Below are 27,955 nucleotides of genomic sequence, written 5' to 3'. Positions count from 1 at the left end.
ACTGGCGATCTCCAAGGCGAAGAACTTGGGCGAATATATCCTTTATCCAGTAACTCCTTAATCTGCTTCTTAATTTCTTCCAAATCCTTTGCGGGCATCCTATATGGTCTCTTAGATATTGGCCCTGTGCCTGGCAAGAGCTCAATCAAAAACTCAATATCTCTATCTGGTGGCATGCCTGACAACTCTTCTGGAAATACATCAGGGAAATCCTTCACTACTGGTACTTCCTCCTGCACAATCCTGTTAACGAATTTACTTGAGTCCTTTTTGGCACATACCGGGATACATACTTGATCCTTCTCCCTTCCGGGGTGGTAAGCAAAATTGACTTACTAGCGCAATCGATGTTTCCTCCATACATCGACAGCCAATCCATACCCAGAATTACATCCAAACCTTGTGATTCCAAAATGATCAAATCCGAGGGAAACACATGCCTACCTATACTCAATGGCACTTGAAAACATCCCTTACTAGCCATATACTCCGCTCCTAGTGAGCTTACTAACATAGGTGTTCTAAGAACTTTGGTGGGCAGGTTATACTTATCCACAAATCCCCTTGATATGTATGAATGCGGTGCACCAGTATCGAAAAGAACAAGTGCAGTAAATGACTTAACCAAAAACTTACCGATTACTGCATCCGGCTGCTCTTCAACCTCCTCCATGTTAACGCGGTTCACCTGTCCCCTATTGAAAGGGTTCGTCTTCTTCCCAAAGCTTCCATTGCCATTTCCATTCTGGGATTCAGGACATTCATTGGCATAATGTCCGGTCTTCTGGCACTTAAAGCAAGTGACTTGGCTCAGGTCTCTCTTGGTTGGGGTTGATGGGTTGGTACGGTTCTGGCCGTTGCTTTCTCCATTCCCATTACCATTCTTGGTGCCATTGTGATTGTGCGAGCTACCTTCTCCATGGGTATGCTGAAAATGTCCTCCCGGTCTAGGGGTAAAACGTGGCTTCTGCTGAGCTCCTGAATTGTACTTTCCTTGGCCATACTTCCTCTTGCGATTCTCAATCTGCTGCTACTTCCCTTCAATCATGAGAGCACGATCTACCAACTCCTGGTAGTTGTTGAAGGTGGCTACCATCAACTTCATGCTCAACTCATCATTCAGTCCTTCCATAAACTTCTCCTGCTTAGCTGCATCTGTAGCAACGTCATCTGGGGCATAACGTGCTAGCTTACTAAAGTCCTCCACATACTGGCCAACTGTCCGTCCTCCTTGGCGCAAGTTGCGAAACTCTCACTTCTTCATGGTCATAGCTCCTGCTGAAACATGGGCAGTACGGAAAGCCTGCTGGAACTAGTCCCATGTGACAGTGTCGATAGGGAAGGTGGCGGTGAAATTATCCCACCATGATGCTGCGGGTCCTTCAAGCTGATATGCGGCAAACTTCACCTTTTCTGCATCTGTGCATCCTGCCGTGGTCAACTCCCTTGCTGTCTTGCGGAGCCAATCATCTGCTACTATAGGCTCGGTGCTACTGGAAAATACCGGCGGATTCAGCCTAAGAAAACGGGCTAAGTGATCAACATGTGGTGGTGGTGGTGGGTTGTTGTTGTTGTTCCCCTGGTTCTGATTCTAGACTAGCAACTGCATCAATGTGTTCTGCTGCTGGATCAACTGGGTGAGCTCCGGTGGGAAGGTAAATCCGGGGTCACGCCTCGGAGGCATCTGATGGTTTAGAAAAGATGAGATTTAAGAATAGAGAGGGGTTTAGAGAGAAAACACTACCCATATGCACATGAGGCAAAAGCAAACAATTCACTTCATTCAATCAAGAAAGGGCATACAATCGATCTAACTATCGCAAAAGTGCTCGGACTACTATATTTACATGGTGGACTACTACTACTGTTGGGATGGTCTACTAGAAATATTCTTCGGTTGCAGACTCCATGATATCTGCTCCAGCTTCATCAACATAGTCATCATCACTATCATCTGGATCCGAGTCGGTGTCGTCGATGATAATGTAGTCTTCCGGGTGAATCTCCTTGGGTTCTTCGTCTTCTTCTACTGGTGTAGGGCCTCCCATAAATATTCCGATCTTCTTGATCAGATCGTCATTCTTCTCCACTAATACTTCAATTTCCTCTTCATAATCTTCACGTGTAGCCTTGAGTTCTTCCTCCAGTTCCTTGATTCTTGTCCTCGCCTTCTTCAAATCTATCATGTCGGCACACATCTGGTTCTCCTAATGTCGAATGTGCTGGTTTAACTCCTGGATAAAAGATGCAACTGATCTATCCTTCCTTGTGCTGATCATCTCCCAGTGCTCATCTCGGCGCCCACAAATCTGGTAGATTGTATCCTTGAGATCATTGCGGTAAACTTCTCCAATGCGTCCCATGGCGATGTGAGCTGCCATGCTCTTTTCTAGACTCCAGGTTGGTGCATCAAAGGAAAACTCTATGGGCTCAGTGACTGGCATGAACGTCCTTCCTGGAACTTGAACTTGAACCATCCAGCGCTCTTCTTCAGGTAATGTGGCGTTGTAAGTCCCAGTGAAGCTTGGTACTCCTATGTTCAGATATCTAGTGGCTTCCTTCAAGTGACGTCCAAAGGGTGTATCTTCATCCGGTTGTGTGAACTTGTACCTTGCATCCGCCATCCTAAAAGAGTAGAAAAGATGAGGAGTCAGAATGAGAAGAGTGAGCAGTGATCTAGGGCTTTAGCTTAGTGGTCGTGTCCTACAGTCAGCGTGTGCTCTGATACCATCTTGTAGCGACCAGACCTCAAACGGTCCAATCTCTGTGCTCAGGTGTCATTCCTAGATCAGTAATGCTGACACCACACAGTACTTGAATGATTTATAACAGAGTAGCAATCACACACTTATTACATTGAGTATCTCAAAAGAGACCTTATTACAATAAATATGACTTAAGGCCATCTAATAATGATAACAGTGGAAGGCTTGGAAGAGAAGTGAGTCCATCAACTCCAACAGCATCACTGAGTATAGAACCACGACCTAAAGGCACCTTACTCGTCGTCTGAAAAGTCTGCAACATGAACGTTGCAGCCCGAAACGGGTCAGCACATGGAATATGCTGGCAATGTAACACATAGAGAGCAATGAAGGAATAAGACTATACTATGTGCATATTTGGCTGGTGGAAAGCTCTATGGTTACAGTTTTGCGTAAAGCCAATTTTTCCCTACTGCAAAGGAATAAATTTTATTTAACTATCATGATGGTTGTTAAACATTGAGAGTGTAGACACCCTCTCAATCCCAATTAAGCATCATCATTAAAAACCCAACAAAATTATTTAGAGTAACATGATGAGATTCACATGATAATCCAAGTACTAGATACTCAAGATGTCCATAACCGGGGACACTGCTAAATATGATTAATTTATACACTCTGCAGAGGTTTGCGCACTTTTCCCCACAAGACTCGATCTCCTCCGTTGGAATTCTCGCACTACATGGTGTTTGAGAAACGGATGACCGAGACATAGTCTTTCAGAAGCGCTAGCACCTTACGATCGGGTAGACCGTTACACCTACTTTCCCCTACATCTGCTAGTCTACCACTGTAAGAGTTCGCACAACTTAGTCAACTATGCTAGAGCCCATAGTAGCTTGTGGCTGCACACAGAAGTTTCTAGTATGAATAATCTCATGATCCCTTTGAGCCTGGGTGGCGGTCCAAAAGAAAAATAGGCAATCGCTGGAATACCCAGGTGTCTCAATCCACCCAGATGTGTATTTAAGTTACCACCTTAGATAAACCATTAATTTAACAAACTCACATCTGTCATGGATTTCACTCACCCAATCCACGTCTACTAGCATGGCATGGCATAATAAGCAAACGTAGAAGTAACTCCCAAAGGTTTGATAATAAAACAGGTGATAGGTACTACCTCATCTACTTCTCAAACCATAATTTAATTAGATTCTAATCATGCAATGTGTGAGGATTGATCTAATGCAATAAAAACTGGGTAGTAGGAGGTATGATCAAAGTGTTACTTGCCTTGCTGATGATCCGCAAAACCTAGCGATTCGAAGTAGCAAGCGGCGCATTCCGGGTACTCTATCGCAAACAAACAACCATACAATAAGTACTCAATTAATGCACAGGTAAAACTCAAATAAGAGATCTAACCAGAAAGTTTAACTTAAGAACTCCGGTTGGCAAAAAGAATCAAAACGAGCGAAGCAACGAAAGACAAACGACAAAAGAAACAAGCTTCGTTTACTATTCTGGATCTAGGTCAAATTTTACAGAGGCAAAAACTTGTTTGAGTTGGTTAAACGGAAAGAGGGTTTCGAGACAAAACTCCAGGCGCTTGAATCGCCTGATTCCGATAAACGAGCGAAAAGTTATACTAGAACGAAAATCGGATCAGGAATCGCGATCAGAAAAATCGCGGATTTAATCCGAGAAAAAGAAAACGACGAACAGATTAACGAACGAACGTTCGTTATCTGGATCTAAACGATGAACGCGTTCGTTAAAACGAACGAACGAGCGCTCGCTAAATAAACTAAACCAGAAAATAAACCGAACCGGAGAAAATAAAAAAACGAATCTAGGTTTTCAAAAAAAAACTGATCGATTTTCTTCGCGAAAACCGAGGCAACGGCGGCTACCTCGGGCGGCGCGGCTCCGGTGCGGTGACGGCAACGGCGGCGGTGGGTGGCGGCGACACGCGGATCGAGGCGGCGGCGCGCTCCTCGCAGCTAGGGTTTCGGGCTGGGGCGCTGCGGCTCCACTCGGGCCCTCGCGGCTTTTAAAGGCCGGCCGGGCCAGGTGTCCTAGTCGGACACGGCCCGGTTAGGTCGGTTCGATTTTTTTAAAAAATAATTACGCTCAGAGAAAAAACAAAATAAATACTAAACGGACTCTAAAAATCCCGAAATAAATTTTCTCCGGCTTTTGAAATCAAGCCGCACAGGATGAACATTTATTTGGGGCCTAAATAAAATTTTGAAAAACACGCATTTTTACTAAATTCAAATAAAATAGTAATAAAACCAAAATGAAATCTTATTTGATTTTTTATTAAATCCTCAATATTTCTTTATTTTGAGAAAGACATTTTATTCCCTCTCTCATATTTTGATAATAGAAATAATTGAAGATAAAATAAATAAAATCAAATGATCCTATTTTCAAAATTTGAGAAATCTCAAATATGAAAATAACGAAATCTCCAACTCTCCGAGGGTCCTTGAGTTGCGTAAAATTTCTGAATCAACCAAAATGCAATAAAATATGATATGCAATGATGATCTAGTGTATAACATTCCAAATTGAAAATTTGGGATGTTACAGTTTTTTTATTAAATTGATAGCATTCAAAATAATCATGACATTTAAAAAGGTTTTCATATTTCAAATAAATGTATGCGACCTTTTTAAAGAGGTTTATGCATTGTAAGAAAAATCTTCGTGTAATTCAGAGAAAATGTTTCATACCATTTAGAAAAAATATCCGTGTCATTCAAGAAACATGTTTCGTACCATTCAGAAAAAATGATGTTACATTTCAAAAATATGTTCGTGACATTTTTGGTCATTTTTAGAAAACAAAACTTATACTCCCTCTATTCCTAAATATAAGTCTTTGTCGAGATTCCACTATGGACTATATACGAAGCAAAATGAGTGAATCTACACTCTAAAATGCATCTATATACATCCGTATGTGGTTCATAGTGGAAACTCTACAAAGACTTATATTTAGGAACAGAGGGAGTACAATGTAAAAATGTTTGCATGATTTTATGAATATGTTTGTATCATAAACAAAATGTTTCAACTTGTACTTGAAATGAACACGTATTCCAAAAAATGTTCGAAAACATATATTTGAAAAATGTGAAACATGTATGAAAAAGATTAGATCTAAAAGAAAAAAGTACAATGAGGATAAAAAAATAGACATCAAAACATATGTTTGAAAAAATGTTAATCATGTCTTTAAAAAATGTTAAACGTGTATACAAAAAGTTCTTGAAGTATATGAAAAATGTACAATGTATATGAAAATGTAGACATGTGCTGAAAAAAAGAAAGAAAACAAACAAAACCGGTGAATCTCAAAGAAAGAAACAAAGTAAACCAAATAAAGAAGAAGAAAACAAATAGAAAAAGGAAAAAGACCAATCGAGGAAAAACAATACAAACGATGAAAAAGGATAAGAAAACTGTAGAGCAAAACCACCCGCGTGCAGCTACAACATTTGACCGGCCCTACAACATTTGCCGGCCTAGTAACACCTTGCCAGTGGTGAGCTGGACTATGTCTCTCAGTAAGCGGGACATAGTTCCCGCGCCTTATTTTCTTTTTGAGGGAAAGTTCCCGCGCCTTCTAATTGCCCCTCAAAGCTTGCACTTTTTTTTTTGAATTGTTTGAATTGCTTATCATATGTTTCATGTGGTCCGCAAAGCTTCCACTTGGCCCGGTCACGGCGACGACGGCCAGAGATATTGTGGCTCAAAAGTTAAATCTCGTGTGTAGCGAGCGGCAAATTGGGCTGGCCCAGTAGTTTTTAAATCCCAAATTTATTCTCATTTTTCGGCATTTTGTCTTTTATACAGTTTTTCTTGGTTTGTTAGCCATCCGGTTCTAATGTTTTTTCTTTTATTTTTTCCACTCTATTGGCTTGTTTATGTTTCTTTTTGTTTCTCCTTTCCCTTTTTCTTTTGTTTTTATTTATTTTTTCTTGTTTTTGTTTTCTCCATTTTTATCTAAAAACAATTTCTTGACGGGCAATGTTTTTTGGCCAACCCTGTGTGTTAACAGACCGATTGCTTATCAATGGGCTTGGCAATTGTTTATGTAGTATCATCAACATTGTGAATACTATCACATCGTCACCTCTGTTGAGCTCCTCATTATGAAACATCACCGACGTTGCAGCCGCCATGACGTGGCATGACCGTCGTTGTAGCAACATCTTCGTCGTTGCAGTCACCATGAATCGATATCATTGTCATTGCGGGTCATCACTGCACAACATCGCCTCTCAACAACCCGCTCATTGTTTGCACACTGGCTCGTAACAACACCCCTCCTCCCTCACTGCGCATATTGTGATCGCTGCCCAGGCTCGCCGGTAACATTGTTGGCTCACACTGACTGTGGGGCGCCTCCAGCTTGCAACAATGGCGGTGCTGTGGTGAGGGGTTACAAAAACAGGAGTTGCCCTCGTTGCAACATCCCGTGAGCTCCCGTGGCGTCGGCCGTAGCACATCCCTGGACTTTGCAGCAGACCAGAGGCCACTAGGCTTTGCGGTAGGAACGTTGGCTTTTGCAGCAGCAAGATCCGGCCATGTCTTGCTCTCTCTTTCTCATTTTCTCTTAGAATGGCACTTGTATGCCATCAATTTTGGTTGTGACGCATATCGGGAGCTGAATTCATGATGCATGTGGGAAGTTAGGAGACGAGGGCTCATTGGAAAAATGTTGTCGTACTCTTCGCTGGATAGAAGGAAAATGGGGAGAGCAGTGGTGCGGGACCCACGAGGACATCGTCTCGCAACAAAGAAGGCGGCCAATGGGCATTGGAAAATTGGGATATGAGCCATATTTTTTAAAGAAAACACATGAATGTGTTCTTGTTTTTTTCTTTATTCTTGCTCTATTGTTTGTTTTATAAGAAACATATATTTTTTGATGGATAGAAGAATCATATATCTTCTATATCTAAATATCTAGCCCTTAGTAATATATTTCTCTCAAGACAATACAAACATGCCACAACATGCAACATGCATGGAAAAGGCCCACGTTAGCATGCTAACATGCCTGATAGTTTTCACTCTATATTTAATATAAATAATAATCATATGCATTTTCAGTTTTAGTTTCATATTATGATCCCAAATGTTCATGTTTCATATGAACAAAATCTAATTAAATATATTACAATACATCCTCACAACAATGTGTAGAGAGTGATCCCCACGACTTGTATTTATCTCCATGCAACTATCCCACCTCATCATGTAACTATGCATGGGAAAATGGCTACCTTAATATGCTAACATGCATGAGAAAAGATCCACAACAATGTCCAACCATGAATGTGAAAACAATTATCCTACAATTCCGATAAATATCCTACATCTATACAATAATCAAATACTCATGTTCCAACTTTATCAAATATATAGCAACAATCCCCGCAACAACGTTGGGGTATAATCAAGTATTTTTTAGTGAGGGGACAATTTCTACCATTTACACAAATATTTCAGGAAGAACATGACTCATTGACTAATTTCAACATACACGGTGAACATTGTTTCTTTTCTACTTAATTTTTTTTGGGGTTGAACAGTTTTAAAATGTGTGAACACTTACAGAATATATGGCAAACATTTTTAATACATGATGTTCTTTTAATTCGTGATGAACATGTTTTAAATACACGGCAAACATTTTTTAAACGGGTGAGCACTGTTTAGAACTACACTAATAGTTTTTGAAATGCGTGAACACTTTTTACAATTATATTAATGTTCTCAACACAGCAAGGTATATTTATAGCCAGCCACTAGGACGGCCCATTTCACATACATTTTATTTTATAAAAATGAGAAACATGTGTTTTTGTTTTATATAGGTTTTAAAAATGTCAGAGAAAGACTATTTTGATATTGAGAAAATAAAATATTCAGGTATTTTAAAATAGGTATTTGACTAAACAAATGTTCACGTACTTGCAAAACAATTAATGTATTTTATTTTTAAATTTTAGAACAAAATGTTTACATGTATGAAAAAAAATCAAGACTTCAAAATAATTATTTTGCGTACTTCATAAATTTTAATATATTTTCCAAAAACACATAAAAGAAAAGGGACGAAAAAAGACAAAGTAAAAGGTGACAAGCAAACCAATTTAAATATGAAACAAAAAGGCAAACCATGGGTTACACTACTGGTCGCCTGGTGCACGAACGCTTAAGCGGTTTGCTTTTGCCGTTGGTATGCATGATGAGCCATGGGGTTGTGACTTGTTCGGGAGTAAACCTTGTTTTTTCTCTCTCCCAAAAAAGGTAGTAAGCCTGGTTAAAAAAGCCAACACGGTCAAACAGTGTCAACACCTCTTAAAAACATGACGTTGAATCAACCCTTGTAGCTCGAAATGCCTTGCCTTTTAGCTCCGGTGTCGTCGTTGTTCTACGTTCTCCCTGGTTCCTCATTCTTCATCATCCACTATGTCGGTCATGCTGTCGTCTCTTTGCTAACTAGCACATCCCATCCCTATTTCAATCCCTTCAACATTGGCTGAATCATTGGCATTGCCATTGTGTGGCTTGCCTCCGATGTCCACGCCAAAATATGGGTGACCGGGTTGAGAACTTGAGGTGTCGAGAGCAACCAGTTCCTCGCTTTTAGGGTGTGACCATGCATCATGCGCCACCTCACCTTCAAGACGTGGCGTAGGGGTTGCTACAATCCGCTGGTGCCCCCTGCATCTACATATTGTGAAGTTTGTATGTGCCTCGATCGAACCACATTCAAATGTCATGACCATCGTTTTGTGGCTATAGGACAAAGGGTATTTTGGTCATTAGATGCAGATGAAAAGACATGTCACGTATTGGCTATAAGGATGTAATGGCCATCATGACCTTTGACGATGTGTATGATGTGTATCCAATAGTTGGAGTGCCATTTTCAAGTGACCTGAGTGCCATTTTCTAGTGACTTCAGTAAAATAACAATTTTTTGAATTGGTGTGATCTGCGAAGGCATTTATTCAATTAATGTTTGTTTTAATGTTGTTTATTAATCAATTTTCAGTGTTCTTCACGAAGTTTTCTTTCTTCGCGAAATCATCATAACCCATGCGCGATGGACCGAAGGGTACAAGCAAGAGGAAAACCACATTCATTTCAATAAAAGAAGAAGAAGACCACCGGATGTGTAGTATCTGCTACCGAGCTCAAATGCACTTTGATGAATAGTAAAATTGAAAAAAGTAAACAAATAAAAAAATGAATTATTTTGTGGTAAATTTTGACAAATGTTTTGTATGGATGCAAAATTTCAGCATGGAATGACATTTGTGGAAGTTCTGGCAAAAACAAAATCGGTACTTCAAAAATACTAGTTTTGAAAACATTTTAGAGTACTGATTTTGTTTTTTTGTTTTGCCGCGACTTCCACGAATGTTATTTCGTGCTAAAATTTATTAAGCATACACAATATTTTGTCAAACTTTACCACCACGAAATTTCAGAAAATTTTGAATTTAGTATTGTTTTTTATTTTATTTTTCATCAGAATCGGAGTGCATTTGAGCTTGGGATAAGAATAGGACCTTCAAAGAAAACCATACAAGTTCCGAAGTGCTTCTTTATCAAATCATCGGTCATAGTAAATGCTGTCAGTGGAGAACATTCCAGCAGGACCACCAAATCCCACACCCCGTTGAGAATTTGAGACACAAGCAGGCTAAATGCACTACTCCGTACCAAAGTTTTTACTAAGCACTGTCAGATGCTACAAATAGCCTAGCTAGCTAGCTAGCTAGATCTCTCAGGGGACCATTATCAGTCGGTGCATCGATCGGCCTCCTGTTGATCTGTACATCCCGGTAGCAAAACTTGCCAATCTCGCATAGGCTTCCGTTTCAGGATAGGATCAAGATCGGAGGACAGCACACTACACTACTAACGTGTGGGCTACTCGAGGCAGCCCTGAATTAACAAACCGATCTATCTGGATGTTTCTCGTGTTTGAGGCACGCGGGGCGGGAAATAAGCCGGCGCTGCTGCTCGATCGCGCGTCTCGAAAGGACATTACTTCGTCGTTAAGCCCGGCAAATTGCGCGCACCACATGGGGTAAAAGCTAGCTGTTCTTCCCCTGTATCGATCGCCCACCCCGATCGATCCAGGAAACGCCCGTGGCCAAGCCCACATTTCCTATATTATCGTGTCACGTCGTCGTGTGCCACGAGATGGCTACATGGTCCTTTGGGATCGGAGCACAGCGCGCTATCGTTTGTACGTACTAGGCTGTTACTCATTGGCTCCTTTGCTTGCATCGGCAGTAGCTATAGTGAGTGCCGAGGTGGTTATATTATCTGGATGGCATTGCAGATATTACCGGCGATCCAAGTGCCCGGATGATCCTAGAATCTTACCAGAAAGATCGCGAGATGGCATCTGGATGCTGAAAGTCCACTTACGATCAAGATTTTTGGTTGGTGCATATGTATAGGGGTTCTGTTGGCCAAGGATCATTTGGAGTGGTAGTAAAAAATTGCGTTTGTGACGATAATGAAACAAACGACTCGATTCTTGTTTTTGGCTTGCATGTTTGCTGTTTATTTTGGGGAGCGGTACATATTGCTTTCTTTCAATTTGCTCAATATGTTCAGAAATGGTTGCATGGCATGCACAGTTAATACTCTAATTTGAACAGTTTACAATTGTAGAAATGACAAATCTACTATATACTCTTTTTTTTACGGGTGATCTACTATATACTCTTACCTTTCATGTAAAAAGAAGAAGATAAGAATGATCATGTTAAAATTTGCCGATGGGCTAAAGATGCTCGAATGATTAGTACGTAATGCATGAGTGCCGGTGGCCATATCCAACCCGATTTCTTAAAACCTTACAACAAAATGGCTGTATGCATTAGTCCATGCAGAGACCGAGGGTGCAACCTTCTTTCTTTCTGAAAGAAAAGAAAGGCCGTGGTAAGATATATTGTTGCATAGAGGAAATATCAATCACTCCATCCAGCGACAGTGCGGAGCTCACCAGAAAGATCATATCGGTGGATCATACGCAGATTTGTAGCCCTGGCTGTGACCGATCGATCTCTTGCATGCTTCATCAGTCTAGGAATCTTGTCTGCGATCCACTGGACACTAGCACACGCATCGAACGGGTAGCTCTGGTGCGCCGGAAGCTTCTCCCCCGACAGATCATCTGCAAACCGCACATGCAACAGCGACGTCGGCAGGCATCGTCCCTCTCAACACGTTCCAGCAGAGCTGTTCGTTGTCGGAGCTCGCACGCGCGCACGCCCTTGTCCAGTGCAGGGATGAGGATCGAGATGGTCCAAGTCGATGAACAGGAGAGCGATAAGGGTAGATACAGTAGGGAACTGAACTGAACCGGACGAATGTGCAGCGTACACTGTCACCAAGACGGCGATGCCTCAGGCGCAGGCGAAGATGCATCGCAGGTCTGTGGGCTGTGGCTGGTGCTGAATGAACGGAAATACTTCTGTACGCAACAGTGTGCGGGTTGGTTGCTGGGAAATTCTCACCGGAGAAGGAAGAATCTTCAACAGTGTGCGGGCTAGTTGCATGCTTGCAATAATCTACCTCTACTATGCAATATACTAGTATTGCTAATTATGTACACAGCAACAGCAGACAGCAGTACTGTACGGGTTGCCAGAAAATTCTCCACGGAGAGAAGAATCTTCAGCGCTGCTAGCTCACTAGTGTTGGAGCTTGTTCCTCAAAAAAAAACTAGTGTTGGAGCTTGAAAATTCTGAATCTTGTGGTCATACTGAGCGCACATCCAAATGTACCTAGTACCGTGCCCGCAGGCCGCAGCGTAAACAATGCACTGGGAGAAAGGAAAGTTTCAGAAGCTCGGAGGGTTGACCAATCAGGAAACTACATTGACTTGCAAACGAAGCAAGACAGATTCACGCAAATTTTCATTGCTGAGGCCACCATAAGAAACGCAAATATGATATGAAACCAGTAATGGAAATATCAAATGTCTATCTAGAATTATTGGAGAACTATACAAAATAAATAAATAGCGGAAAATATTGAAAAGCTCTAACTTCCACGGAATTACGAAAATCTTATTTTCGATTGTATACATTGTACTATATAAAGAATGAGTAGAAACACATATATGTAAATTCTAGTAAAAAAATATGAATTCATTTACAGTCTGTGCTCACAATAACTCATACTCCCTCCGTTCCAAATTACTCGTCGCAAAAATGAATGTATCTAGACTAAAATACATCTAGATACATCCATACTTGTAACAAGTACTCCCTCTGTTCGGAATTACTTGTCTCGGAAATGGATGTATCTAGAACTAAAATACATCTAGATACGTTCATTTCTGCGACAAGTAATTCCGAATGGAGGGAGTAATTCGGAACGGAGGGAGTAGTTTCTTAAACCAAGTTAAATAACTTGGATTGTGTTGCTAACTGTAAAATAACTTAATCTGTGATTTATCCACAACTCGTAAATGATCACATGTATTCCCCCAGATCATCATATGGTTCGTATTGACACATGTACAGAAAAATCCACTCTCATGCCAACATAGGTGAAATGCTGCCAGCTTTACGACAACTGGCTCTCTTAGAAGTACCACAACTTTATTTGAAAATGCCAAACAGAGGCCTCAATTTGAAAACTTCAAAATTCAAACTTAAAAATAATCTGAAAAAATACACATATACCTAGAGACATAATGTAAATCTGGTGCTTTTTAGCATATGCACTGTTCATCTTCAAAGTCCATGATTTTTTTTAAAAATTGTGCAGGTCCCAATTCAACATATATCATCCTGAAATTTTACACACGTACACATTATATCCTTGTATATAGATTTCAGGATGATATACATTGAATTGGGACCAATGCGCAGGTCCCAAATCACTTTTGGAAGGGGGGTCGCAACCCCCTTTGGCCTCCAAGAGGCTCCGCCAGTGTGTGTATGTAGTCCTCGGGTGTGAGAGCATCTCCAGCCGTTGGCCCCCCAGGGGGCGCCTAAAATCGCCGCCTGGGGGTGAGCCGGCGCAAAAAATGGGCCTGGGGCAAGTTGGTCCCCAGCCGCCGGCACCAGGGCCGCCCCTAGGCACGATTAAATAAAAAAAAGTATAGCAAATTTCGGCACAGTTCGGTGAAGTTCGGCTAAACACGATAAATTTCGGCCAACTTGGGCATATATTTGGACAAAGTTCGCCGATTTTCATTACATAGCAAATATATAAACTAATCTAAAAGAAACTCGACGGCGGCGCTCGGGAGGGGAGGGAGAGAGAGGGCTCGAGACGGCGCTCGGGAGAGGGGGGCTCGGCGGCAGCTCTCGGGAGAGGCAGAGCTCGGCGGCTAGGGCGGCTAGGGCTAGGGCTGGTGTGGCCAGAAGCGAGGGAAGCCGCCGGCTTATATAGCTGCGCCGCGCCCGTGTGTACGCGTGCGAGGGAGGGGAGGCGTCGGTGCCGTCCCGTGACGCGCCGCCCGTGAGGAATCAATGGTAAGGCTGATCGGCGGCAGCCTTGCCATTGATTCCCCGTGGGAAACCGAGGCGTGGGGGGAAGACGACGCGCGGTGTCGCTGACGCGGCGGGCCCGCGGCTCTTTCACGCGAAAACCGCTCGCCCCGGCGTCACCGAGCGCCCCCCAGCACGCCGGGTTTGGCCTGGGTCCGCCGGCGCTAATTTTGGCCCAGGCCGGCAAAAATCAGGCTCCTGAGAACGCGACTGGGCCGATTTTTCTACGCCGGCGCGAAAAAATCACTTGGAAGGCCTTTCTGAGGACGCGGCTGAAAATGCTCTGATAGCACAAGAACAAGTTGGTAACCCAACTGAGCTAAGGCATCGCCTTAATGAAGAATACAAATTAAGCACGTAGGTGTCGAATCCAACCTACTTTCTCTGTTCTGAATTTTTAGATGGTCGAACTTTTTTCTTATTCAAATATATATAGATGTATTTTAGCGTGTTTGTGCATTTATTTTAGTCCGAAGTTTATATTGAAATATCCGGAGCATCTTATAGTTCGGGAGCACATGTATGCAAAGGTCAGGCAAGGGTTCTAGCAGCAAAATGAGAGTGCCAATGGCAACAACACGATATTTGTCCAATAGGAGGAGATCAAGCTCGTTAACACTAGAACTGATACACGAGAAGTTGGTGACATAGGCCCGGGTTAGGGCATTTTTAAGGCGGGCCCGTAAACCTTCCGCAATCGTCTGTACCACGCTATTAGGACTATGAAAGTCATTCAACGCCGAACTGTATAAATCCGCGGGGTGGTCCGAACATGATTGAAAACAAAAGTGTGGGAGGTTTGTGGGAGTCCGGAGACCCGAAACGTAGGACTCTGACATCCCGGCCCATCCAATCCCCCCTTCCGGTTCAATTTTCTTTCATTCCACCCCTTCTCTCCCTTGATTTGTATCTGCACGCTCCACCTCCGCCCTGGTTGTTGTTCGTCTCCGGCCGCCATAGAGGCATTGTCGGACGTCCGCAACCAGCATCGACGCGCCCGCTCGTCGTTAAGACAGAGGTTTCAGCCCTAGAGCCGTTTGTACCCCAGGTACACTCCGCCCTTTGTTGACGACCTCCATGGCGGACAGCACGCCCGACAGGTGTTCGGTCAAATGTTATTGAGCTTATTTTCAAATACTATGTCATTTTTTAGAGTACGAAGGATGGTGAGCTAGTCGACCATAAAGGGTGAGTTGTTGTGCGATGTGTGGTTGGCCGTATTCGCGAATTTCATAGGCAGGAGCAGAGGGGAGCCCTTATGGGAGCAAGTGCATGAAAAGTTTCACGCACGAAAGCTCATTGCGCCCTACGATATGTGCATCATTCAACTACACAACGTGAGGTTGTCGCCGTATCGCTAGCACACTATCCAGATCAGCATCATCAAATTTTGCAACATGGTTCGTCAGGTCAAGGCAAGGTGGCCATTGCACGCGTCAGAGGACGAGATCGTAAGTTTTACTTCCTCTTACTCAATTTGTTGATTGATTCATTCACTCAATGTTGGTCTACACATTATATGTAGCCCGCACGCGCCATCATGGTGTATCACAGGTCAGCGGGACGGCCATTTACATGCACACACTCTTGAATGAAGCTGAAGGGAAAGTATGTGTGGAAGGACATAATCCGTTCTTGAAAAACTTGTTGGACATCGGGGATCTAGTCGAACTTGAGATCTTGTTGTACTAGACTTAATTTGCATGTTATGTGTGATTTTCTATCCAAACTTTGATGAATATCGACCGCTTGAAATGAATTTCATCCGGTTAGTTAAAATGTGATTTGAAATATATGCGACTATCATTGGATGGTTGCCTTCCACATTCATATCCACGGACTAATTCCCTTATCTACGAACAGATGCGAAAGGTTTTTTACGAATTGCCATTGAAAATACCCTTACCATCGCACTAGCGTGAGGCCGTTGGCAAAAAAGAATTCAGCCTCGTTGTTCCACGAGTGGGTGATGGAGCATAGCTTCCACTGACGACGGACGGCGAGGGAAGGAACCACGAACGAGAGCCAAGGTTTTTGCAGAGGGTTGTGAATATTTTGGGAAATAGGGACGTGCATGTCGTATTACTATCTCCGTCCTAATTTATTGACCCCGATTGTATGTCAAATTTTAACCATAATTTTCACTAACAAAGTATAAGTTGTACTCATAAAACTTATATGGATTCTTATTCGAAAGAAATTTTTGATGATACTATTTTTGTGGTATATAATTTATTTTTATAGTTAAATCAAAGGTTAAGGTTTGACAAAAAATACAAGGGGAGTAGGGACTAATAACTAGAACCGAGGTAGGTAGTACTCCTACGTGAGCTTTTTCTTTAGAAAAAAAGGATGACCTCCGACCTCTGTATCTGGATGATGCATACGATCGTTAGCGACAGACCACGCTCGCTTTCCACTGATTTTTTTCCTTCTCTCAAAAACCATGGTAAATCGCTAGTGGTTTTTTTTGGTTTTTCACCGCATAATATGAAAATAAAATAAAAGTGCTTGAAAGAGGATTCAAACCTAGGTCTATGCAATACCTATTGAGCCTAATAACCAACTAAGCCACCTTTTGTTGTTGTCTATTGTAGGTAAACAATGTTATTTGAATCTTTCTTGTTTCTGCCATATCAGAAAAAAATAAAGTTTGGCTTGATAACTTTGGCATGACCACCGTGATAATTAGGGTATGAGCAACATAATAATTATACCATGATAAGGCTGATAACTACAGTACAAGAATGTTAAGGCATGAGGAAGTATGGTAATTTAACACATAAATTACCGATGAAAATGTTTAAAAAACTTTTTCCCTTGGATGAAAGATACCATGGTGTTTAAAACGTAAGATATTAGTTATCAAATTTGTGATGTATACATTATCATGCTTTTTACATAGAAATTACCGGGTGTATATTTTTCAACAATAAAAATTTAGGTCAAAAATTATAATGGCGTTTGTATGTGAGTTATCAGCTTAGTATGTGTCTATTAACAAGCTATTTACATATAAATTACCGGGGTTGCCCCCCCCCACCCCTCGTCACAGTCGCCACATTTACCAGGGTCGGGTACATAAATTATCAAGTCTGCGATGTGTGAGTTATCATGTTATTTGCAGAAGAGTTATCGTGGTATGATTCAACAACTCCTCCCACCCTACCCCCGCCGATAAAGTTATCAGGATTGGGTACATAATTTATCATTTCTATGATGTGTGACTTATCATGTTATTTGCATAGAAGTTATCGTGGTATGTTTTAGTGACTCCCCCCCCCCAACCCCAACCCCACCAACAAAGTTACCAGGACTGGGTACATAATTTAATGTCTATGATGTGTGAGTTATCATATTATTTGCATAGAAGTTATCGTGGTATGTTTCAACGACTCCCCCACTCCGGCCCCTTCGACAAAGTTACCAGGACTGATACATAATTTATCATGTTTACGATGTGTGAGTTATCATGTTATTTGCATAGAAGTTACCGTCGTACGTTTCAACGACACCCCCACCCCGACCCCTCCGACAAAGTTATCAGGTCTACCATGTACTCCCTCCGTCCAAAAAAACTTGTCATCAAAATGGACAAAAAAAGGTGTATCTAGAACTAAAATACATCTAGATACATCCCCTTTTATTCATTTTGATGACAAGTATTTCCGGACGAAGGGAGTATGAGTTATCATGTTATTTGCACAGAAGTTACCGTGGCATGTTTCAGCGACTTGCCCCACCCCCATCCTCGCCGACCAAGTTATCAGGACCGGGGTACATAAGTTATCAGGTCCGCCATGTTTGAGTTATCATGTTATTTGCACAGAAGTGACCATGGCATGTTTCAGCGACTTGCCCCACCCCCACCCTCGCCGACCAAGTTATCAGGACCGGGGTACATAAGTTATCAGGTCCGACATGTTTGAGTTAACATGTTATTTGCACAGAAGTTACCGTGGCATGTTTCAACAACTCCCCCACCCTCACCCTCGCCGACAAAGTTTTTAGGACCGGGGTACATAAGTTATCAGGTCTATGAAGTTTTACTTACCATGTTATTCACACGAAAGTTAACGGAGGATATTTCATCACCCCCCCCCCCTGTCGGTAAAGTTAGCGGGAACGGGGTACCTAAGCGCGGAAAAATCGAATACTAAATTAACTCGTTTTTATGCATACGTAGTAGAGGAGACATGTTAAATAGCCCATTTACTTTCTTTTGTTCAAGAAAGGGTCGTAGGTCAGGTGGTAGGCTAGTTGAGTTGGCTCACTAGTGGTGTAAGGATCAAATCCTCTCTTGTTCACACCATTTTTTGCGTGAAAAAATCTCGAACGAAAAAAGATTTGGAGAGGAAAAAATGGATCGGGAGGAGAGCAAGAAAATCTGATCTGGCGAACAAAAGGATCTGGAGAGGAAAAAAAATGAATCGGAAGGAGAGCAAGAAAATCGGATCTGAAGCGGATCGTGCGTGCATGCAACAAAGAAAAGAAAAGGAAACTGTGGCGCTCGGGAGGCTTTCGCGGGATCGTTCGATGCGCATCCGACGGCAATCGAAGCGTGCGTGCCTATCGCTAACGAACAGTCGGCAGGAATTATTTTGTCAAAAGAAAAGCTACAACGATATTTATACATAAGCTATTAGGTTTGTGGTACATATAATTATCAATCTTATTACAAAAGAATTTATTGAGATATGACAAGCGAGAAGACCGTTGTTCGAATTCTATAGGAGTGAAACATTTATTTCTCTAGAAAACATTCATCACTACAAAAAAGAGACAAATGAAGTACAAAACACGTTGTATCGGCCCTTCAAAAAACTTGGAGCAAATGGTTTTGTCTCCTCATCAAAAGTGTTGTGGTCATTTTTTCTCGCTCTCATTTACTAAGATAGAAATACAGATTAACCCGCAAATGAAACACAACAAGTAGTCAGCTCAGTTGGTAATGAGTCGTTGCCACGACCAACGGGTTGTGTGTTCGAATTCTAGCTCAGTTGGTAATGAGTCGTTGACCTGAAACTTCAACCTAGCCATTTGCCGGGTCTAGGAGCATACACTGGTCTGGCGTGCTCTCAGAGGCCGACGCCGCCAACTGCCACCGCTCTATCTTCAGAACTGTACTGATGCATCAACCTTGCTCGGTCTAGTTATCGTCGACACCACCACGACGCCCAACGGCACCTCCTCCCTGCGCGCAAACAGCTGGACACGTCGCGGTCGCCACTGATACACCTCAGCGCCATGCTGCCAAGTACCACCAGTCGACACAGCTTGAAGTCCTTGGAAGATCTGTCATGCGTAGCACCTGCCGACCAGGCATGACAAAGCGTAGCAGCTGTCGGTCAGGCATGACTTGACATCTCCACCGAAGCTCCGTGCAAGACGAAGCCGCTCCACCTCCTGCCTCTGACTTCCAGCGCTGCTCCACAAATGATGCTCCCAAGGGAGAAACGACACCGCAGTGCCGCCATCGTCCGATCTGAAACACCAGATCCTAGGGTTTCCCCCGGAGCAGCACGAGTGGGTCGACAATAGTTACACAACGATGCCTTCATCAAGGCAACGGTGTAGAATGCCGCCATCGCCTGCCGTCGGCTCGGTTTTCACCGGCAACCATGTCTCCCCAACTCGCAGCCGGAACTAGATGATGGATCTCGAGATCCGATCACCAAGCTTCTGGCCGGCCACCGCCGACGAAGAAGATGACCACCACCACTGGCTACACCGGCCAGAACAGATCTGCCATGGGTGCCACCAAGCAGTCCACCAGGCCCTCGACACCGCCGCCGATCTAAAGCCAGATGACATGCCGCCGAAGACCACATCGCGCGGTCGCCCGATCCAAGCCAGCAGCCGCCCATGGCCCGAGGCAAGGCCGACGCCGCCGACGTCGAAGCCAACGTCGTCGCTTCTAGATCAGCCGCACCTCCATGCATGTTGGGGCCCCGCCACCCCTAAGACGCGGAAGGGAGGAAGAGCCCCCGCCACCGCCGTCGGTCTCCGGACGCAAGCCGGCGACGTTCTCCGGCGGCAGCGGGAGGAGGGAAGGAAGATGGGCTAGGCCTCGGCGGCGGCTAGGGTTGGGGAGCCATCCGAATCGCCTGAGCGGAGGGCAACGCGGGGGCCTACGCGAGCTGCGGCCGAAAAGAAAAGGATCCTGTTGGCCAGCAAGTGGGGGCGTGATTAGCATCGGTGTTAGCGAGCTCGTGCCTGGGCAAACCAAGAAGGTTAGAACTCCGCTGCAAGCTAATCGCGGCGATTAAAGAAGGTATAAGCGCATGGTTCTGGGCACACGCGTCGGGGCCGACCAGGCGCGATGGGATCCGTCGTGGCGCGGTCGTGACACTTGGTGCCCGGCCCTGGGTTTGGGATCCGAACGCCTATTATCTGTAGCCCATTTGGGTTAGTTTTCAGCTCGCAACTTGGCTTGACATTATAGCTGCTTTTTAGGAGACGAACTGGAGTGGGTTCGCAAGGGGGTTCCATTCTTTGGATCCCGCCCGGCGCAAAATCTCGATGGCCAAGTGACAAGAACGCCACCTCTTCTCCCTGTTGAAAGAGCAACCGCGCCGAATACAGTCATCAATTGGTGTGCATGCAAATTGCGGTACGTGCGTGTGATTTTATGTGTACGGGAGCATGTTAGATTTTTTCGACAAAGGGGAGCACGTTAGATGCTGGCTATTTTTCTTTCTCTAGAATACGCACAAGCATGTGTATCATATATTTATAGAAGAAGAGATGCTGGCTAAATTGCAATCTCTAAAAGAAGAGACCGGGTTTATGAGATTGAGCAGTACTGATGTCAAAAAAAGGAGGGGATAGATAAAACAGAAAGGTTTGTTCATCACATTCGCAAGGCCAGTAACAACACCACAGTTCAGAGCAATTATCCTCCCCGCCGTATACAACTCCATGCGCCCCCTGTTTCAAATATAAAGCCTGGGCGTAGTTTCCAGACATCAATTGCTGTGCTTGCAAATTGCAGGACGTGTGATTTTATATCGATTTGCAGTACGTGTGGTTTTAGATAAACGCGATCATGTTGGATGCTGGCTAAATTTGCGTTGTACTACTTGCAAGATGCAACATGTTCAAAACTTGGGGAAATCGACCCAGACGGCGGGATCGAGCATAGTACTTGCTATTTTAGCTCAACACAGAGGTTACCATCTACGGCCTGGGCGTAGTTTACAGCGCCGGCATGGAGTAGTTATGAGCTTATGACACTTGAGGCTGGATAGATAGAACTACCCACATGATAGCTCTAGGTACGATTCACACGGTCACAGTATCTTGATTACCTTAGAGTCGTCGTGCATTTACGGCTTTACGCTGCACCGGTGACGGTTTTCAAGTTTAAACCGCGGGCACCGTAGTTGGGCTTTTCTAACCAATCCCCTGTTACTTGTTAAAAGAGTAAAAGTTTGGTTTACTTCTCTTAACGGCACCTAGCCGATCCCCAGTCGGTGTTAACGGAGAATAAATTATCCTCAACCGCGCCCCGTCTTTCCTATGTTCACTCCATCGCTCGGCGTTTGAGTAAAAAATCTCCTCTACTCTGCTGCCTCCTCCGCTTCACTCCCGCGCCACATCTACACCGGCGCCGCCCCTCCCACCCCTGCTGGCCACCGCCTGCCACCAAGGACGCTCCGTAGGTTCCTCCGCGGTCCTTGACCACCCGAATTTATGCCCTTCTCGCCCCGTCGCCAGCGCACAACCGGTAGATCTGCGGCTGCCGCCGCCGCCGTCGGATTAGGCGCATCCAGCCGCCCGAGACTGCGCCTTGACATGGATTGGCCAGGTACCGTACCGCACAACTCCGGCAAAGTCTCTGCGCCGCATGCAGGTATTGACTCCACCTCTAGCGACTCGGATCTCTCCTGTCGGCGGTTCGCCGGCAAAGACACGCTCAGCCGTCGCCCGGGCTCGGCGCGTTGCTGGTCATAAAGTGCGACGATTGCCCGCGACAGGTGGTGCGCCGAGTTTCTACCACGCCAGAACATCCCGGATGAGTATTCTTCAAGTGCAAAAATGATGGGGTATGTGCTTCTTTTGACTCGGTTGTTCACCAGATTTGGCGCAATTTCGGTAGCTCATTCTTTGCTCAAATTTGTGTGTAGGATGGATGCAAGTTTTGGTATTGGGAAGAAGATTACATCGATCTATTGATAGCATGGAATTTGATAGATGATCGTGCACTCGTTGCTAGAATAGAGGCTAGAGATGAGACTAGATACAGCAACGTCGAATTCGATGAAATCGAAGAAGAAAGAAATGTACAAACTCAAGAAGCCAATAGAGAGAGTCAACAATGAAGACATAGAGAACATATTAATCCAACTAGTGGGAGCAGCTATGAAAGTTGGATATCTTTTAGAATGCCTAATTGTGGTTCTTATTTTCTTTGGTATTGCTCTTGTAGCAAAGAATTGGTGAATTATGTACTTCAACTTATTAAAATGTCTTGAATGAAATTAAAAAGCAATAAATGTGTTTCTGTGGTTGAAAATGAAATGCAAATAGAAAAAATTGCTTTGTTATATGTATGGGATCGGTTAGGTCCGGTGAAAACTTAGTGGAGTAAAAATACTTCACTAAGGGTTTACTTCGTCGGATTCTTCGTCATTTTTAGAGGGTCGGTTAGAAATGCGCTTAGTTCGCACCTTTTTACAATGAGAGTAGAGTTACTTTTGCACTTGAAGGCTAATAATAGCGTGGACGTACATGCATATCATTTCGACTGTAAAATGTAAATTTCTCTCGAGAAATGTAGATCGACAGGCTGAGATTTTTTTAGCCGGTAATGATAAACTCACGTCTGGCTGGCTGGCTGGCGCCATCTCATAATGCTCCTCCCTCCCAAAAGGGAAGGTCACCATCTCGGAGAAAAATAAGGCCGGGAAGTGACATGCCAGATGAAGCATGTATAGCTAGCGGCACCTCATGAGCCACGCTACAAAGCCTTGGGACTTGAGCCACCCCGGCCCCTTCAAATCAAATCGCTCCAATAAGCAAGCCGGGCTACCGGTAGTAGCTCCACACTGCCACTCACTGCGCGACACCGCTCCTTCCATCGCCGGTAGCAGCAGCCACCACCACCACTTCAAGTGCAAGGCCTCTCACACCCTCTCTCAGTCATCAGCTCCTCATCACTCTGCTTCTTGCAGTCTCGGCACCTGCATCGGCTTCGCCGCTCATTCCCACATCCCGATCAATCCCCAAGCAAGGAAGATGAAGGTAAAGGCCCATGCCATCGCCCACCCCTGTGATCTTTATTTTTGCAGTAGGTTTGATGTGCTTGAATGTCTGAATGGATAGTGGCTGCTGCTGATGATGATGATGATGATGGAACCTCTGTTTGCGTGGTGGCGTTCTGGTGAAGTGACAGAACTGGCCTCTGTTTTTCTTGCAGATTTTCAGCTGGATGGCGAACAAGATCAGCGGGAAGCAGGAAGCGAGCCGCTTCCCGGCCAGTTCCTCGGGCCCTTCTCGTGAGTGCACTTTGGAACCTTCGCTTTCTTGTTGACCAAATAAGTACGTGTGCTCTAGACTAGTGTAGAAGCAAAATGGTCATCATTTCCCTTGATTCCCTGAAAAGATGAGGAAGAAGGCGGTCATCTTTGATCTCTGCTTATAATCCTTGACAAAAAAAAATATCATTTTTGCCTTCAAGTTTCACTTGTGTCAGTTAGCTCTGGTCATCAAAGTTATTTTTTTGCTGCCTCTCCCAGAAGACATTAAAATGATGAAGTGGATTTGCTGGTCCCTCCCCACTTCCGGTCTTGTTTTTTTTAACGATTCTGGGATTTCTTCTAACCCTTTCGCTCTGGGATTTTCCGCAATCCGTTAGTCTTTAGATCTATTGGTCTAGTGTGGAAGCTACAGCCTCTATAACTTAATATAAGACTTTTTTTTACTCTAAAACCGTCTTATAAAAAGTTACAGAGGGAGTACCTTTTACGACTTATGATAATGCCAGTGTACACCGTCAAAGAAAATGCCAGTGCAGTGACATTCCCTGACTTGCCTGCAATTTTTTTACTGTTTGTTTTCTTTAATGGACTTGTGTGTCAAGGGGTTTCCTCACTCTTTTCTATCCCTAGCTCTTTTTCATGGTTTCCTGTAAGGTTTTCCGCCCAGCTAGTCGTCATGGATCAAAGCCTGAACTAGTGGAAGCAAGTACATTTTTGTTCCTACATACTTTTGATTTCCTCACGATTGTTGTTCTTTATGTAAGAAATGCCATGATTACTTTATAGCCCCAACCCCCAACCTGTCAACAAAAATAATGTCATTCATTCTGGGTAGAATCCTGACACCTTGGATGGTTTTGTTCCAATGAGCTGAAGTCAAGCAATCCTGTTTAAACATATTCCGTGTCAAGAAGACATAAAAAAAGGCTACTGATATTGCAGAATGGATGCTCTATTTAACTTTTTATAGATGTGATCAAGTGACATACAAAAAATGAAAGAGAACATCAGGATGTGGAGTAGGCATGGGCAAAAACATATATCTAACCAGTGATAAGCTGATGAGAATGACTGGGGCTTAAGAATTTTAAACTTAGTGGTCCATGCTCCGGACACCCAATTTAAGCTAGTATGAACTTAGGACCATACCTCTATGTCTTTTCATGGAACTAGCAACTTAATTTAGTTCTAATGTGCAGGTTCTAACATGCCGGATTGTCGCAACGACGAGTTCAGCGATTGGCCCCAATCATTGCTTGCCATTGGGACATTTGGAAATAAGCAGATAGAGGAGGTAGCACAAGTGCAGGACACTTCCGAGGATGGGCAGTCCATGCAAGATGCCATCAAGTTTACAGAGGAGGAAGTAGACAGGATACAGAAAGAGTTTGCAATGATACTAGCAAGCAAAGACCAAGCAGAAGCCCATGACTCGCACGATGATGAGCAGGTAACTTCACACAAAGAAGTCGATGAGAGCATAAATGAGAAGCACAGGGACCAGCTGCTGAACAAGATGGTCGTCATAAGTAAGGCAAAAGATTCACTGGGGAAGAAAGCAAGTACACTTAAGCCGAGGTCGGTTGCTTCGCTCTTCAAACTACTCATGCGCAAAGGTGGCTTTGCCTCTGCTATTCCAGATCCAAGGAGCTCTTTCCCTCAATCAAGAATGGAAAAGGTTCACTTACATTCTTATGTACATCTACAGTTAATTATACCTTCTTGACTCTTCAGTAGTATCTTATGGTTTGATTTTCTTCCCATTTCAGCTGCTCAAGGCAATACTTCAGAAGAAAATACACCCGCAAAATTCTTCGACGCTCGTACCTAGGAGACATTTGGACTGGAAGCCGGATGAGCAAGAGATCAATGAATGCCTCGAGGATGCACTCCGTGATCTAGACGACGATGGCGCAAAATGGGTCAAAACTGATTCAGACTGTAAGTTGCATACTTTGATCCCGAACAAGTGGCGTTATCGTGCACTGAACATCTCTTTATGCACTGATTCCGTCAAAGAAACTCACTATGTTATTTTCATTCTTTGCAGTTATTGTGCTAGAAATGTAAACATGGGTGAATACATTTGTTCATTGAGGCAGGTGTGCATCTTTTTTTTTCTCAATTCACGACTATCAGGAGAACTCATTGCTAATATTTATCCTTTATGTTGAGTTTTGTGCTTGCAATTTGATTGATTACAATGTGCAGGTTCCAAAGATCTTGGCAAGCTAGGGATCCGCGGTGTTATGATATATATAGAGGTGTGGGATATAGTCATCAATGAAGCTACGAATTATGATGCAATGCCCCTCTGTTTCTCACATAAATCATTTGTAATTGGGTTACTGGGATTATGATAAGGAACTACTGGGACAAGCCATACCTCATGTCCGTGTTTTTCTCTAGCCCTTCAGACTGTACATTACAAGGTCTTTTACTATTCACATGAACAATGATGATGGATGTTTCTGTCCTCCTTAAATGAATTCAATTATGATACAGTTGTTGTTTTATCACATATATTTTCAATTTAGATCAGCTTTCAAGTTGTGCCCAGTAGATCTGGGTTTCATGCCAGAAAGTTAAGATCCTCTTTGATCTGTAGGATTTGAAGAAGACACTAATATAATAAATACAAGATTGTAAAGGCATGCCCTTTTTGATCTTCCACGATTAGAGAACATAAAAAATTGCACTGAAACATGTTTGAGCTACACGAAGGTTCCATGTTGAACCTGAACTATTGTGCTTGATTTGGCGAAGACTGAACGTTGAAGCCATCTATGTTAAACTTGAACTTCTGAAACCATTCAAAATGAACAGTAGGTTGCCTTTCATCATTTATGGAGCATGATCTTCAGAAAGCTATGAATATGAAATTGATCCTTTATCTTTTCGAACAACTCTTCTCTCAAAATAAACTTTCACAAAAGTGAGCTATTCTGAGGAAGAGAGCCAGTATAGGCAACTTTTTGGTTGTGAGGTGGGAGCTCTTCCGTTTACCGTTTACGCATCTAGGAATACCCATCCATCACTGCAAACTCAGACAGGGAGTGGAAACTAATTGAAGATCGGTACAAAAAGAAGCTCAGCTGTTGGAAAGGGTAAACTCATGTCTTATGGAGAACGGTTAACTCTAATCAATGTTGTTCTTACCAGCCTACCCATGGTCATGCTCTGCTTTTTTGAGATACTCAAAGGGGTGTTGAAAAGACTAGATTTAGTTGATCGAGAGTCCTCATATGCGGCCTTCATACCTTTTCTTTTCTGTTCTGTTTTTTTGTTGTTGCATCAACTAAAAAATCCACACACTCAACTTGAGGGACTAAAACACTAATTTGAGATAACATTGCACTACAAAGTAGTTACGTGGGGGTGAAAAAAGTCAATTAGCGGCATTTTTTTACTAAATTGATGACTTTTTACTTCTTGGGAGAAACACTAGTTGCTCCTCACCTCGAAGATGGTGAATGCAGTGCACGAGCCACATGCATATGTGACTAGTCCACTTGTCGTCTAGGCACGGCCATGTGACGGTCCGCTGACCTCATCTTAGTCCCATTCCTGTTTGTCATCGTCGAGGACGACATTTTCAAGGGGGCAACGCCCAATATGGCGCGATTCGTCTTCGTGAATGTCATCATCTTCATGTTGAATGTGCGTCATCTGATTTGCTTTCTCTCCGACTCCAAATCTGCCCGTTTCTCCTCGTAATGGAGCCACACGACGCGGCCCCTTTCGTCCTTTAACACCTTCCCGGTGGCGGTGTAATTGAAGATTTCACCAAGGCGGACGGCTAAGGCATAGACGGTGTAGCGCTCATCCCATGCCTCCTTCACAGTGAGGCGACGGGGAGCACGTGGTGGCCGGGATGGGTGAGCTCTCTCCTCCTCCTTATGCGTGATTTGCAAATAGTCGTGTTGGATATCTTACTCAATGGAGTATGTTTTGGTATTCCAATTCGACCAGTCATTAGGGGCAGGATCTTCCTGCACGGCCTCCAGCACATAACGGCTTTCCTCCTTCTCTTCCTCCTCCTCGGCGATGAGGACACCCTTCTCCTCCACTTGTTCCTCGTCCACCATCCGCCCCTCCTCCGAGAGCGGCACCCAGTCCGGCGGCGGTGGAAGCGGCATGATGATAGGGAGGGAGAAAATGGCTACACGCAGCAATATTTGAAGTAGAAGTTGTGAACTAT

General features: G+C 43.7%; 1 protein-coding gene across 1 annotated transcript; it reads left to right on the top strand.

The window, feature by feature from the left end:
* The first annotated feature begins 22,975 nt into the window (after positions 1–22,975).
* On the top strand, positions 22,976–26,256 carry LOC125509343 (protein DEEPER ROOTING 1). The gene is made up of 6 exons (XM_048674301.2): positions 22,976–23,518; positions 23,694–23,772; positions 24,954–25,432; positions 25,524–25,695; positions 25,805–25,856; positions 25,966–26,256. The coding sequence occupies exons 1-5, from the start codon at positions 23,225–23,227 to the stop codon at positions 25,822–25,824; spliced, it is 1,044 nt and encodes a 347-aa protein (XP_048530258.1). The 5' UTR covers positions 22,976–23,224; the 3' UTR covers positions 25,825–25,856; positions 25,966–26,256.
* Positions 26,257–27,955: the final 1,699 nt, after the last annotated feature.

The sequence above is a fragment of the Triticum urartu genome, chromosome 5A (genome assembly GCF_056163025.1).
Source record: "Triticum urartu cultivar PI428250 chromosome 5A, HENAU_Tu73, whole genome shotgun sequence".
Lineage (NCBI taxonomy): Eukaryota > Viridiplantae > Streptophyta > Magnoliopsida > Poales > Poaceae > Triticum > Triticum urartu.
Note: the sequence above shows the minus strand (reverse complement) of the source record. Positions and strands in the feature narration are given on the sequence as shown.